This window comes from Ostrea edulis, chromosome 1, assembly GCF_947568905.1.
Source record: "Ostrea edulis chromosome 1, xbOstEdul1.1, whole genome shotgun sequence".
Taxonomy (NCBI): Eukaryota; Metazoa; Mollusca; class Bivalvia; order Ostreida; family Ostreidae; genus Ostrea; species Ostrea edulis.
Window position 1 is genome coordinate 34,707,262 of NC_079164.1, and position 15,420 is coordinate 34,722,681.

Below are 15,420 nucleotides of genomic sequence, written 5' to 3' on the forward strand. Positions count from 1 at the left end.
GTGATGTTACACTGGCATACTTTTCATGAATTAATCTGATGTGACGCGTCGCGGGTCACACCTTCATGTATTTTTAAAATGAAATTTGATTTTTAAATATCATTGTAACGGAATCCATTACATGGTTATATATAAACGTAAAACTTCCTGTTTGTTGAGTACAAAGTGATGGCTGGGTTAGATGTAAACTTGTTGGTGTTTGGAATGCTTGCACTCTTTTTCCAAAGTAACTGTAAAACCAACAGAGGAATGTGTGGGCCACCACGGTAAGATATAATTGTATCACATTTACCAACATTTTGAAACACATATTTTATACCTTTATGTTGCATGATCTGTATTTCATTAAAAAAAAACAACCCAGGATTTCAGCACTGGCGATGATTCTCTCCACTAATGTTGATATCTTCTTAGACGTCGATATTTTGTTTGTTGTTACTTCTTTTTCTTCTTTCTTAATAGTTTTTTTTGGGGGGGGGGGGGGTTATCTCGTCAACAACATGATATCATTTGATTTCTTTTTATATAGTCCTATTGATATATACTCCTATTGACACTTGCTATTTGATTTCCGTATTAACCTAATGACTGCATGAATGCATAGTATATATCGTCTTTGATTGTGCTAGAAAATACGCCAAACTTTCTTTAAAATGACTTGGTAATTCATATGGTCTTCTGATATTGTTATAACATAGGCAGTATATTTATAGGGAGATGATTAAGTATTCTTGAATAAAATGAACAAAACGGGTTATAGATGGATGAAAGTTTGTTAGTTTGATTTTTAAGATATATGCACTATCATCAATGTAGTCAAAGAATTTACATACTTTTACATTTAATAATCAAACATTTCCATGGTTCTTTAGTGTTCTCTGTGGTTCTCCGTTTTGTAGAACCCGTCAATACATAGCGGGAGTGAAAATTCACTACACACAGTGGTGAATACTGCATTCCATCTTTGTTCTTTATTCTGTAAATGACATTTTATTCGTGAGAAATTTATGTTTCATTAATTTTGCGTGACTAGTCATTCGCGAAAATTTAGTTCTCGCAAATAAAAACGTAACGAGTCGCGAAAGTCTTACATCATGAATTAATATAGCATTATATCTTCGCGAAATTAAGACCTTGCAAAATAGAAGTCATTTATCGTAGTTTGATAGAATGCAAATTTTGATCATGCTTTAATTGAGGAAGCTGAAATTTATTATATGTTTTACTACACTATATGTTTACAGATCAATTTTTATTCTCGTCACAGATGAGTGATTTTTATGAAAGTTGGGGGGGGGGGGGGGGGGGGGGGCTTTGTGAAAAAAAAAGATTTCTTTCACTTTCTGCGGCCTGGTAACTTTGACGATTGTCTCAAATGGATTTCTTGTTTGTTATTTTTATGTGATTATTTAAATAGTAGATGCACATTATTTTCACTATCATTATTCTAACAAGAATTGTAACACTTAATATCATGGTTGACTGAATTTAATATTATTATACTTTATCGAGTTCTCTGCAATTTGTATTGTGTGAGATCTATGAGTCCATCAGACTTGCTGTATCCATTTAGGATAGATTGAATTAGAAATTGTGCTCGTATTTCATGGTATTAAAAAAATATCCTCCCACTCGACTTTTAAATATCCTCCCACTCGTCCAAGTATACATTGTTTGCATATAATGACAACCCTCAAATAAATAGGGGGCCAGTGGTTATATAAAAACATACATTTCCAATGTTTTTGCCTTTGATATCTTTACCAATTTTCCTCATGAATGTAAACAATGTGCGTTAGAATCTTGAAAACTATAGCACGACTATTTTACGGCTGGAAATTCTCCTACCGGAAAGAAAATATAACGGAAATATAAGAAATAAATTACATTTTTGAAAAATACATGGGTTATGAACATCAACGCTGGCATGCTTTTTTATGCGCAGAAAGTTATTTTCATATATCAATTAAAATTATCTGTTTGAAAGTAAATTGTTTTATCATGTTTTTGCACGTGTTTTGAAGATTTGACGGATCACCGTTCTGCTGTCCTTTCTTCTATATTGATGGTGACCAGTGTGTAGGTAAGATGTTTACTATCAACATTCATTGACTGTGTTCCCTTAATTATCGACAAACACACGGTAGTGTCCAGCAGATTTTATCTTTCTAACTGATAAGTGTGGACAGAATGGCTGAATTATGGGACAATAAGGGTGTAAGGTAATTTCCTAATAATGTCTGTAATTGGAACTCTTTCTAAAGGTGTGATTAAGAGTTCTAACTTTGTGCTGGAATGTCTGTGTTTTGCATGGAGAGGTGCGGTAAGAATCCGGATGCTGAAATCAACTACATTTTCTGAATGAGCAACAAAGTTAAATATTAGGTTCATTCCCAATTATTATCTATCTCGATATTCAGGGCTTTCCACCTTCTTGTGCGAGACCTTTTGATATTGCTCTCTTCATTGTTTCCTTTTTTCCACCCCCAAGAAAAAAGTACGCTGCACAACTTATTAAAAACACCAATTAGGTCCATCATATTTTATATGACATGATATTACCATTTGTACTTGAACCTTTATTTCTTCGAAGTTATTGGATAGAAAGCAATTAAGAATTAAGTTATCAATATTCCTCGTAAACCGTAAACGCGAGTGACTCGAAACATTTACTAAAATATGACGCATAATGAGTTTTATAGAGAAAGCATTAATCTCGAAAAGTCCTTGATGAGAGTGAATGAAAGTTTAGAACTTTTCCTTAAAACATCAAAACTTTAGACCTCTTATTCGCAGAAAAACCGGGATCAAGCGGATTAGAATAGTTCACCTTTGACCTTTCAAATTAAGTTAAGGTCGAGTATTTTTACACTCTCTTTACTGTATAAAATACCCATAAGATATGCACATGTATTGACTTTCTAAATAGTTTCTATGCATCACTATACGACTCTGGCCCTTCTTGCATAAACACCTTGTTATCGAAACTGTCACTAAGCCGTGAGTCATGGAAGCAAGAAACCTTTCATCATGAACTTGCGTAAGGTAAATCTTAATCGATTGGATTCAAGGTCTCCTTAGAGCAGTTATTGCTCCTAAAAGTATTCTTTGTTCAGTCTTATAACTTTTACATCGTTGATTGTGGACAATATGACACTTTCCTCAGACTCGGTGACCTTAAAATTGGGTCAAGGTGAAAGGTCAATCACACTCTTCTATCCCATAAGGTTTAAACAGTTTAACCTTGAAAGTCAATTACAAGCGCATAGAATATTAAAAATATAAAATGAAAAAAAGTTGTTGACTGAAAATCGAGAAGTAGTCCACAAGGAAATAATGTGAATGCGATGGTAGTCTTTTCCAAATACTCAAAGACGGAGTCATGGACATCGTTCATATAAAAGACTAAGTATAAATGATGTCACGTTTGATTCACTTTTACCTTACGTCAACAGACACATCATACGTCCACATCATATTCGCACTAAACTTTACTCTGTTCCTTTAAGAGTTTTTGAAGAAGCCACAGCTAGCCTGGATTTTTCAACACCAAAGTATAGACTGAACTCCATGATTATGGATGTTGCCAAACACAGGCTCTTTAAAGCACTGCGGATCATGGATGATTTCCTTCCGAATCATGCCGCCAGTAGATTAAGCTCAAATTTACAAACAAAGGAAAAGATACCGTTATCATAAGCAACATTCTTCGTCATAAAAGAGTTCAATCTTGCATTCTAACTTATTTCAAGTTCAAATCTACATCCTGTATTTCCTATAAATATACTTCTACTATTGCATCCAAACTTTGCAGTGCCTAGATATAGACCACCTTATACTTAATTAATCCATCTATGTGATCGTGTTCTTCGTCTTCTTTCAACTATAGTCTAGCTGGACATTTCATTACTGGTGTTGATATAGTTGAAAATCAAGTCATCCAAAAAATTACTTTGTTAAACACCACTCTGATTCCACGCACAAGTACTATAAAGTTGAAATTAAAAATATGCTTGAGTTCCTCATTGACAATTTCTTCGTAGTCTTTGGTAATCAGGTCTTCCAACAGTCTGTGTGAATTTCCATGGACACGAATTATGTTCTTTTGCTAGCTGAGCTGTTTCTATATTCACATGAAGCAGAATTTATTCAAAAACTTCTACGCGAGAAGAAAAATCTCTTGCTGTGGACTTCAATGCATCAGTTAGATTTGTTATACTCATTGACTGTTGACCGGGGAATATTCTGCTCTATTTCTATTGGCTACGCAAGTCACGTGATTCTCGATCTGCTGCTTTTACATAATGGCGAGGTTTACAAATTTTAGTGATGATGAAATACAGACTCCATTAGATGCAAGGTGAAGATAACGAACAGTGATCAATCTCATAACTCCTACAAGCAATACAAAATAGATAGTTGGGCAAACACGGACCCCTGGACACACCAGAGATGGGATCAGGTGCCTAGGAGGAGTAAGCATCCCTAGATCAAACGGGAAGCAGGAATACGAAAAATGTTATCAACGTTGCGAGGAATATTTTCGAACAATATATTAACAAAATACTTCGACGCAATTACAATGATATACAAGACATAGATCCAAGTTCTGAAATTTTTTTATTGCACCGTCAGACATCACAATGGAGAGACTTATGCGAAGAAAACGAAAATGGAGGGTGGTGGCGAAAACAAACATCAGGAAATTATTTCCGAGGAAGATATAAAAAATCGTATTCAACCGATACTTTACCGACTAAAGACCCTAAAGCTCTGCAATTTAAGGTGGATTTGAACTGATGATGTTTTTGTATACCCGCGGAAGAGAAAACCTTTGCAATATGACCAAAGAAAATTTTGTAGTATTTAAAAAAACAACACAGATGCTAGTGAGAGGAGACATGTAGTAAACGTAAAACCAAGCCTCACTAAAATCACCAGGGTGGAACAGATGATGTGGATAATGGTGGCGGTAGGATGTACGAAAAACAAGGTAAGAAACTAATAAAAATTGATATGAATCAATGTCATTTTAACACGTTTCACAGGGATTTGATGTTGGCATACCTATTCTACTGTCAGCCATAAAATAGAAATTAACAACATTTTCCAGATTATATATTGCGGCATGTATATTTTACACTTGAAACCAATATCAATTTGATTCCAGGAAACCCACGCTGCCCTGTTCTAAGCTTCGAGAAATACCTGACGAAATTAAATCCAGGTTGTAATTTCTTATGGCAACGGCTCAAGAGTTTTAAAGCTGAAAGTGAGGATCCATCGATTTGCTTTGACAACAAGGTTCTGGGCAAGAACTCCCTCGGCCAAATGATGCAGAATATAAGTAAACAAGCAAGTCTTTCTTAAAGGACACAACGCATGTTTCTAAAAAAAAAAATCATTTTTACAGCAAAATTTAACTCTTTTTATTCCTAAAACTACTTTGAATGTGTTTTAAATGAAATATTTTGGGTAGTTTTCGAGTTTGAAATCTTGCGATATGCTAGTCTGGCGCATGCCTGACCCAATTTCTGCTACGCTACATTAGGTAGTGTAGCGGAAATTGGGTCAGGCATGCGCCAGACTAGCGATATGCATATTTTCTTTTGCTAGTTTACGCGCCATTATGTGTGACGTCATAAGCGCCCTCGGGTTTGAAAACAGATTAGATTTAATCGACAAAAAACCAATTTTCACGTTAACGGCTTGTAAATAATGATACATTAAGATGTTTTGTGCCGTGCTCGGGTGTACTAGTTGTTGGTAGAAAGGAATTAGACTGAGTATTTTTCAATTTTTCGAAGGAAGGTACGAGAAAAAAAGACGTGGATAATTTTTTTGTTGGAGCAAGAACTTTACCTAAAAAAACACACCCAGTCACCTTTTCCAAAACCGTTTGGACAGAGACCCTGATAAATTGCGAGAAAATAGATATATCGAAGCTATAAGCACTGGTAGGCCTATAGCATACATTCTGTTTTGGTCTTCAAATTCAATACACACTCGGATCAACTGACCTTCACCTTGTAGCAACATATATTGACGATACAATGTAACGTCTACCAACTGGTAGATTTACAACAACAAAATTAAAGATATAAAATAATTGAACTTTTAATTATACAAATAATAGAATATTGTATTTCGTAACTTTAAATTAAATTATAAAATTATTTCCTTATTGAACTCGTAGCATCTTGAGTGCGTCAGTAGGCTATAACGCTGTGCTCCCACTTCGTACTTCCTAAAGACGTGCAGATCACAATTCAAAAAATAGTAATAAGATTGCTTTATCAAAATAAAATAATGTGATTACCACTTTAAATTTGAACATTTTCATTGATTTGTGTGTGTGTGTGTGTGTGTGTTGTCTTTTTCTTTCTTTCCGAAATGCACTCGTGACAATAGCTTGACATAGGGCCTAGTTGTCAACAATTTGATGTATCATAATTTGTCTAATCCAAAAATAAATAATGATTGCACTGTTTATTTTAGAAAAACAGCGCCAATTACAGATGAATAAAGGAATAACATCACCAAACAGTTTGTAGACAGCGACCCATATAAACATTATTTACTCACAATATTGCCCATTTCATACACGCTTTACTCGCTACATTTGGGTATTTACATCGTTTTATGTGTACGCTGGTGGCGAACACATATAAAACTCGGAAAATTTGTCAACATCGATTTAAATGTTGCCCATGGTAAATAAATTAGGCCCCTAAAATTTGAGTTTTTAATAATATCTCGCACTACTTTCACAATCCGAAGGGCTCATGTGATGTCACTGTACCACGTGACTACCTACCTAATTAACTAGACTTTTTGAAATCGGGGCTTAGATTTAAGTCTGTATTGTGGTTAATTATCGCAAAATTTCGACGAACGAACTATTAGAATTAATTACTATAAGCATAAAGAAGACGAAATGCATGTAATGTTGTAAACTTTGAAAACATGAGATGTGTCCTTTACGTGTACAGTGATTACTGCATTCGGGCAACCTTCATAACTCTTCTGGATGAAAGTGGCTATGGAGGGAGACATATTATGACTGCCTCAAAACATAAATCGGAAACAAGTTTAAAACATTACGTCTCAAAAGCACGGGAGAAAAAGAAACGCGAAATGTCTAATGCATTGGCAGAACAAGTAATCCCACAGACAGCACCAGCTCCAGAAGTGATCACTGCCACAAGCTCTGATAATGTGAATTTAGAAAATGTTGACTTTCTAAAAATAGATAGTCAGGAATTAAACAATATGATGATCTCTGTGCTTGAACAGAATTCAACCGCTGCACAGTCTACCATTCCTGAGCCTAGCGCCGTCAGTAACCAAATCACGACGTGTGTTTCGAAAAAAAATGTTTGTCCAAAATACAGTTTTAATAACTATTCAGTTGTTATTAATGATTGTGGTGGGAAAAACCTAAAAGTTCAATAACTAATGATTACAAACACACCCTGAAATTTCAACCCCCAGAATAGAATCAGCTTCTGTAATTTTTATTCACGTTAAAACTATACTTCGGTAATGATATTTGGCATGTTTTCTTTTAAACCAGTAGATACGCTGGTAAACGTACATAATCCACAAAGCATGTGTTAGTAAAAACAATCTAAGCTTACGGCTTCGGGCAACAGATCCGTCCTCGGGTCAAACAAAACACCTGTTGTCCTCGAACCCAGTCAATAACTGTATAATATCGACGACGTTATATCTATTAACAAAAAGACACCACAGAGTCGTCCAACTCTGCCTCATACTTAGATATTTTATTGAAAATATATATTCACGGCAAACTAACAACTCAACTTTATAATAAACGGGATGATTTCAGCTTCTCAATCGTCAACTTCCCATATCTATGTAGCAATATTCCACTATCACCTGGATATTGTGTTTGTTCTCTCAACCGATTCAATACGCAAGAGCTTGTTCTGAGTATGATCAGTTTTTAAATTGAGGCAAGCTACTGACAAACAAATTGATGGTGCAGGTGTTTCAACAGTCTCGTTTAAAGTAAGTATTTCGCAAATTCTATGGTCGCTATAACAATCTAGTTTACGAATACAACCTATCATTGGGTCAAATGCTGTCTGACTTGTTTCATACCGATTGTTAGGCCGTTCTTGGCACATTGATTTTGACTACGGATTACTCCGTTTACTTGATCAAGATATCGGGTTCACGGCTGGTGTGACCGGTCGACAGGGGATGCTTCTTCCTCCTAGGCACCTAATCCTACCTCTGTTGTATCCAGTGTTTGCCCAACTCTCTAATTTGTATTGCTTATAGGAGTTATGAGATTGATCACTGTTCGTTATCTTCACCTTTCATGTCCGTTCTCAAACAGTGCACGGAAACGGAACTTGCAAACTCAGTCTCGTTTACTGTGCCAAACCCCAGGTGGGTCTATTTTTTGGTATTCAGTCAATAACCTATAAATAACAATCTGTTCTTGAAGAGTTATGCATTTTAGATCGTCTAACACAAAATGTGCGTAAGAGGGTGACTTGCATACCTTGGTTGAATGACCAAGTTAAGTTTTGAAAGCATGGTCTATTCTTAATACATGTAAGTATACTATTGCACAGATTATACCTGCGAATAAAAATTATCATTTTGATATTGACCTGAGTGATTAAAGTATATCTGTGACAGTAGACTTTTTCTAGTTACTCTGCATCGGTGATAAATACTCGTATAAGGATACATCAGACACATAAGGCTACACTCAATCCAAAGTGCTTCAAAATAAAAATTAGAAAAAAAGAAATGTTTATTCAGTATCATCATCATCATCGGCATTTTGATTAACGTGCAGGATTAGGTGCATCTTCCACAGCAGTGGACTCCCTTCCAAGTAATTGGCTTGCTGCACACATGGCAGACCTAACATTTGACTTCCAGGCATCTCTGTCCAATGAGTTGACATCACAAAGTCCCCACACACATTGGTCTTTTTCTAACTGTGCTTTCCAGGTCATCTTTGGTCTCCCTGGTTGTCGTCCTCCCTCTTTTTTCATATTAACGACATTATAGATTGCCCCACTGGATCTAGCAACATGCCCAAACCAGCGTAGACTCTTCTCCCGCAGAATAGCGTCGAGGTCATCGATCCCAAGTCGTACCAGTAGCTCGCTTGATCTGACACTAGCCATGTCTTCTGGCTTTACCCTGCAAAACTGTCTTACCATGGCTCTCATTTCGTCGTAGGCGAAGGAGGTCTGGTTTTGGCAAGGACCACGTCTCACTTACATACAGCATCGCGCTAAGCACATATGTACTGTACAACCTGCCACGGGTCTTATAGGAAAGATGACGGGAAGAGAGGACATGCAGTAATTCCCTGTATATGCATACAGATATATGTACATACCAATAATAACCTATGAGAACTGGAGAGCTTATTTTCAATGGGGTCCTTTGATGCACGGATGTTGGCGCTAGGGGGAGGAAACCGGAGTACGCGGAGAAAACCACGTGTCCGAGTGGGCGACAACTATACCCTGTCGCAATCAACCACTGTCGATCACGTGCATCTAATTCGGGTTGCAGCGGCGAGAATGAAGAGCGTTACGTTTACGCTACCCGTAAACCTTGTTAGATGTTATGTCAATTATTTTTGAACAATATACAATTCCAAATGACATCAAATTGACAATGATACAAATTTGCAAGTATGGTGCACATAAAACACGCGTAAAGTCTTCAAATATGATAAAATATCAATATCATCTTTCGTTATGGTTACACGTTACAGACAAAACAACTCATGATTCAAAGAGACACTACAGCTTATTTTGCGCAATGACAATTTTCACAGAGCTTTCTCAAATTTTGTTGCATAGTTTAATGTATGAACTTTGCGAAAATAACATCTATCTAAAGTTGAACATCCTCGTTTTAACGCAAAAATTTATACTTTTTGATGGCCTATACAAAAATCATTGCGCTTCTTCCTTTCGGTCTTCAGACGCATGCGCATAGACGGTAAACAGTGAAACGTCATTTCTCCTTCTTCTGAAGTGAAGGCCGCTACTACGGTATTGTCTCACTTTAGTTAAAAATCATGTGCGCTAGAGGGAGTCTATGCCACTATTTACAAATTCAAAATCTGGTAAAATCATGCACTGCTACTTATGTTGTTTCTAATCCCTGAATCCTGGTATTAAAGGACTGTAGGGTCGTGGCCATGACGGTACGTGTGACAACTGGTTCCATATCCTGATGGTAGTAAGATAGAATGATTCCTTGAAAATGTTAGTACGGCAGAATGGGATCCTGTATCGGTGTTGGTGTCGCCTGTGGCTGCTCCTGTTTGGCTGAATTGGGGAGGTGGTTTCATGGCAACAAGGGAATGGACAACCCGTTAGGCCATGGTGGCCTTTGCTCAGACTCTTCGTTGGTGTAAGCTCTTCCACTCTAGCCCGTCAATCATCACTGTGACAATACTGGTGTTGTTGTAGTTGTTTGTAGTTGTTTTTGACGAAACTAGCTGCCCTTCTTTGCACCGCCTCTATTTTCTCGATGTTCTTGTGTGAGGGTCCCAAATAGTGAATGCATATTCCAACTAGGGTTTGACCAGCGTCTTGTAAAATTTGTCCTTGATGTTCGTTGGACAAGATGAGAGATTTCTCTGTAAGAAGGCAGTGGTGTTGTTTGTTTTCTTAAAAACACTATCAATGTGATTTGTTGGAGATGTTGACCCCTAGGTACCTGGCCTTGGTGGTAACAGTCAGCTCCTTCTGACATATGGATGTAGTATGGGGTGATAAATCTCTGGAAGTTTTCTAAATCCCTTTGGAATTGTCTGGTGTCGGCCTCTGAACTGATGGTCCTGTACAGGAGGCAGTCGTCCGCAAATAATCTGGCCTTGGAGCTCACTTTGAAAGGTAGGTCATTAATGTATGCCAATAATAGTAGTGGGCCAAGGTCCGTTCCTTGAGGCACTCTAGATGTAACAGGTGCTACTGATGAGAAATGGCCTTCCACCAATGTACTCGTTGCATTCGGCCAGACAAGAAACTCCGGATCCATTTGAGGAGGCATCCTCGTACACCGTTGGTCTAGTTTGGTGAGAAACCTCTCGTGTGGGAACTTGTCAAATGCTTTCGAGAAATCTAACAGCATTGCATCGATCTGGGTGTTGTTTTCGATGTCCATTGCAAGGTCCTGGATTTTTGTTATCAGATGTGACTCACAGGATCGCTTCTTCCTAAATCCATGTTGAAAGTCGGTTAGAATGTTGTACTGTTCAAAGAAGTTCATAAGGTGGCTTTGGATGATGTGCTCTACCACCTTACAGAACACAGATGTCAAGGACACAGGTCGATAACTTGAATGCTTGCTCTTGTTACCCTTCATGAATATCGGTGAGACATTTGCTGACTTCCAGTCCTCTGAGGTTTGACCTTCGTTGATGAATGCCTGGAAGATCTTAGTGAGTGCTGGTGTAACTCAGTGAGCCATCTCTTTCATGAACTTTGTAGCGATCTCATTAGGACCAGTCGCCTTATTTGGGTTTAGGCCTAACTGGAGTTTCAGCACGTCCAGTGAGAGAAAGTGTAGTGGATAGACCTAGAATTTTGACGAGAAAAGGGGTAAAGATAGAATGAGATAAAACTCATACGTAAACCAAAACTTACTTTGTGATCAGTATGACTGTTGGAAAACCAAGAGCTAGAAGAAACGCACGCAGGAATCAGTGGCGGATCGAGGATTTCCAAGTACTCAGCGATTTTGGGTTTCAAAAAATCTTAAGTTTTACATCGCAAATTGTGCCTCCTCTAAATCTGCCATTGGGATTAGCAAAGATACCCACTGCTTTAAAAGTAAGTGCTACTTTTATCTAAACACGTCTGGTGTTAGTTCAAAAACATTGGTCAATAAGAACATGGAAGGGTTTCTGTTGAAATAATGATTTATGATTAATTGATTATAAGAAGCAGGGAATAATCTCATACTTGAAAGGTGGGTGTAGACCCCCTAAGGAGTATTTAAACAATTTTCTACACAACACCTTTGCTGTCATTCAAAATCACGTGATGCAGGTATGCTTTTAAAAGTTCGAGTCAATATGAGGATACCTTTGAATTCTGGATGATCTTCAAAACACAGTTGAGGGCACATTGATGCAGTCAAATTGTTCAAAATTGTCAGTATCTATATGATTTTTATCACTTTATCAATGCGTGTTTTAAAAACCACTTGATTAAGATGTGGAAAATGAGCTGCAGTGTCTCTTTAAATGATTCAAAGTCTAGTTATTTCTATTTTATTTATGTCCTGGACATTAATGTATCTATAACAATACACTCGTGTTCATATGTTGACACCCATATGCTATAATTTTATGTTGAACAGAGTGCCTAGCGGGGTATAAAACAGATAAAAGAAACACCTGTACGGAGCCTTGTGATTTTCCTGATTATGGTGCCTACTGTCAAAGTACTTGTAATTGTTCTCAAGAAAATTGTCATCACGTCAACGGGTGCTCTGTGTTAGGTAATACAGAAGCAAATAAATCTGAGTTATATTTACCGTACACCTATACTTATGGATATCATTATCGGTGCTTGATAATTCCATATTAAAATGTATACCGGTATTTGTATATTTTCATATTCTACCTAAAGGTACCACAGCGAGTCTTGTAACTACAACAGAAACCACGCTCTTCAGTGCAATTGGAACTATTTCAGGTGAATGTGTATCTTGCTATTTTCATATTCCTTTTTGGTGATGATGATGATTTGTATGTAAACATGCCATTGCTTGAATATAAGGCTTTTTACACAATATTCTATCTAAAGGTACCACAGCGAGTCTAGTAACTACAATAGAAGCCACGCTCTGTAGTACATGTAAGTACCCGATGTATAAATGTTCCATAGTCTATTCTTCTCTCTTTGACACAAATGAAGGGTTGATATAATCAATCTAGGATGATTGTCTATGTGGTTTTTCATTATGATATCTTTAAACGTTAATGATCCATCTTATGATTATTGATATTAACTCTCGTCAAAATCTGGAAAAGTTATTTAAATCACATATTTTACCACATTGTTTGTTTTTGGAATTGGGGCCAACGTTAAGTTTAAGAGATTTTTTATTCGTATGAATCATGCATTAGGCATACAATTTTATCGAATGAATGTGTAGCGTCGACGTCATTTGCAGAACGCCAAATCAGGCATGTAGAACTAGATTTAATAGACTTCCATTTAGAGCGAAAATGAAAATGGCTGCTACCAAATATATGGATCATTTGGCCATATCTGAAAATCCACAGGCACATGATTATTCTTATTCTATCAATACATGTGTCAATATATTAAATCCTATATCAAGTGTGTATTGATTTAGATACCACTGAGTTGTTATTCCTGATTCAAAATTTCAACTCAGTTCCTTTCAAAACCACATTTAATGTTATAATACATCAGACATGCTTTGGACCAAATTCCTCAGCTACAATACGCAGAGAGGAAGGACAGATCTTATATCTGGCTGGCGTATATGATATATTGGCTTAACGCCCATATACTGTTGGTGATTTTATCTACATTGGCAAAATTGAGTTCCTACAGTCGTGAGATTTCAAGGAGAGGACACAGCAAAATAGATATTGTAATTTCGGCTCCTATTTTTAAACTGTGTCGAATATACAATATTGTTATGGATAAAACAAAAGTAATGATAACGAACAGTAATCCATCTCAGAAATCCTATAAAGAATACAAAATAGAGAGATGGGCAAACACGGACCCCTGGACACACCAGAGGTAGGATCAGGTGCCTGGGAGGAGTAAATATCCCTGTTGATGGGTCACACTCGCATCGAACCCTTTGTTATGGAAAACGATCACTACTTGCGTTGTTTTACTAATATATCTAAGACTCGGTCAGATATATCAATGAAATATTTTTATATTCCCAAAACGTAGATACACGTATACGGCATATGCCAGTAGGGAAGACTTTGATGAATATCCAGACAACAATTTTACCCCTGTAGAATTATCTATATATCAAAGTATTTATTTCCCTAAGTGTATACTGTTTTCTGGATTATCAGAAATCATTTTAGATAATAAAGAAAATTATTTACATTTGAAGAATTCGCGAGCGCGTTAATGGCATGCATCACGTAAACAGCATATCGGGGCATACATTTCAAAATTAAAAATGGAGGTAAGTAGCTACTATATTACAATTCTCTGGATCATTCTGTCTACACCATGAATGTGAGAATTCGGATAGGGGGACTACCATCACATTAACAGCCCGCCATTTCAAGATTTGATGGTTCCATGTTGTGCTGTACTTTCTTCTATGCTGGTGTTGACCAGCATGTAGGTAAGTTGTATACTATCAACATTCATTGACTTTGTTCTCATAATTATTCCTCTAAAATCTCTTATTATCAAACGAAAAACAGTATTTTATTATTGAAAAACAACAACAAAAAACCCACAAAAAATTATGTAAAATAAATGAGAGATTGTACTGATCACTATTTCGATGGTGAAAATAATCTTGAAGATAATAGAAAGTGTATATATCAAATAGACTTGTCGGTGTTTTGCCAGTAATCTCTAAACTTTTTAACGAGCCATTCACATACAACTTTTTGAATATTTCAAATTCATTCTACACACTTTCATTTTAGATTGCAGATATGGGTATGGAATCCATCTTGCTTAGGAAAATTGGAAGAGGACATTAGATTGGAACAAGTATGTAGGGATCATCCTTATGGATCTCAACAAGGTCTATTGCTATCTCATCCATGATTAGCTTTTTTAAAGCTTTAAAATAAATATGGTTCTGGATAGTTATTCTAGTGATAGATCTCAATGTGTGAAAGTTGGGAAGTTTTCCTACTCCTTTCAACCTATTTTAAGGTGTCCCCCAGGGATCGATACTTGGACCGATACTATGCAAGGTGAAGATAACGAACAGTGATCAATCTCATAACTCCCACAAGCAATACAAAATAGATAGTTGGGCAAACACGGACCCCCGGACACAGCAGAGGTGGGATCAGGTGCCTAGGAGGAGTAAGCATCCCCTGTTGACCGGTCACACCCGCCGTGAGCCCTATATCCTGATCAGGTAAACGGAGTTATCCGCAGTCAAAATCAGTGTGCCAAGAACGGCTTAACAACCGGTATGAAACACGTCAGACAGCATTTGACCAAATGCGAGGTTGTATTGACGAACTAGATCGTTATAACGACCATAGAATTTGCGAAATGCTGACTTCAATCGAGACTGTTGAAATCCCTGTACCATCAACTTGTTTGTCAGTAGCTTACCTCGATTTAAAAACTGACTATACCCAGAACAAGCTCTTGCATATCGAATCAGTTGAGATATATAAACGCCATATGCAGG

The 15,420-nt window shown here is 36.9% G+C and overlaps 1 protein-coding gene across 1 annotated transcript; it reads left to right on the forward strand.

Moving 5' to 3' along the window:
- LOC130049344 (uncharacterized) lies at positions 1-14,787 on the forward strand. The gene is made up of 5 exons (XM_056146777.1): positions 1-266; positions 2,025-2,083; positions 12,382-12,522; positions 12,654-12,719; positions 12,831-14,787. Exons 1-5 carry the CDS (start codon positions 169-171, stop codon positions 12,950-12,952), a joined length of 486 nt encoding a protein of 161 aa, XP_056002752.1. The 5' UTR covers positions 1-168; the 3' UTR covers positions 12,953-14,787.
- Positions 14,788-15,420: the final 633 nt, after the last annotated feature.

Excerpts from the sequence above, each read along its gene's own strand:
- LOC130049344 (XM_056146777.1), top strand. The coding sequence starts at position 169 with ATGGCTGGGTTAGATGTAAACTTGTTGGTGTTTGGAATGCTTGCACTC. Across the intron at positions 2,084-12,381 it reads TGATGGTGACCAGTGTGTAG|AGTGCCTAGCGGGGTATAAA; the intron begins GTAAGATGTTTA and ends TATGTTGAACAG. Across the intron at positions 12,720-12,830 it reads TGCAATTGGAACTATTTCAG|GTACCACAGCGAGTCTAGTA; the intron begins GTGAATGTGTAT and ends TTCTATCTAAAG.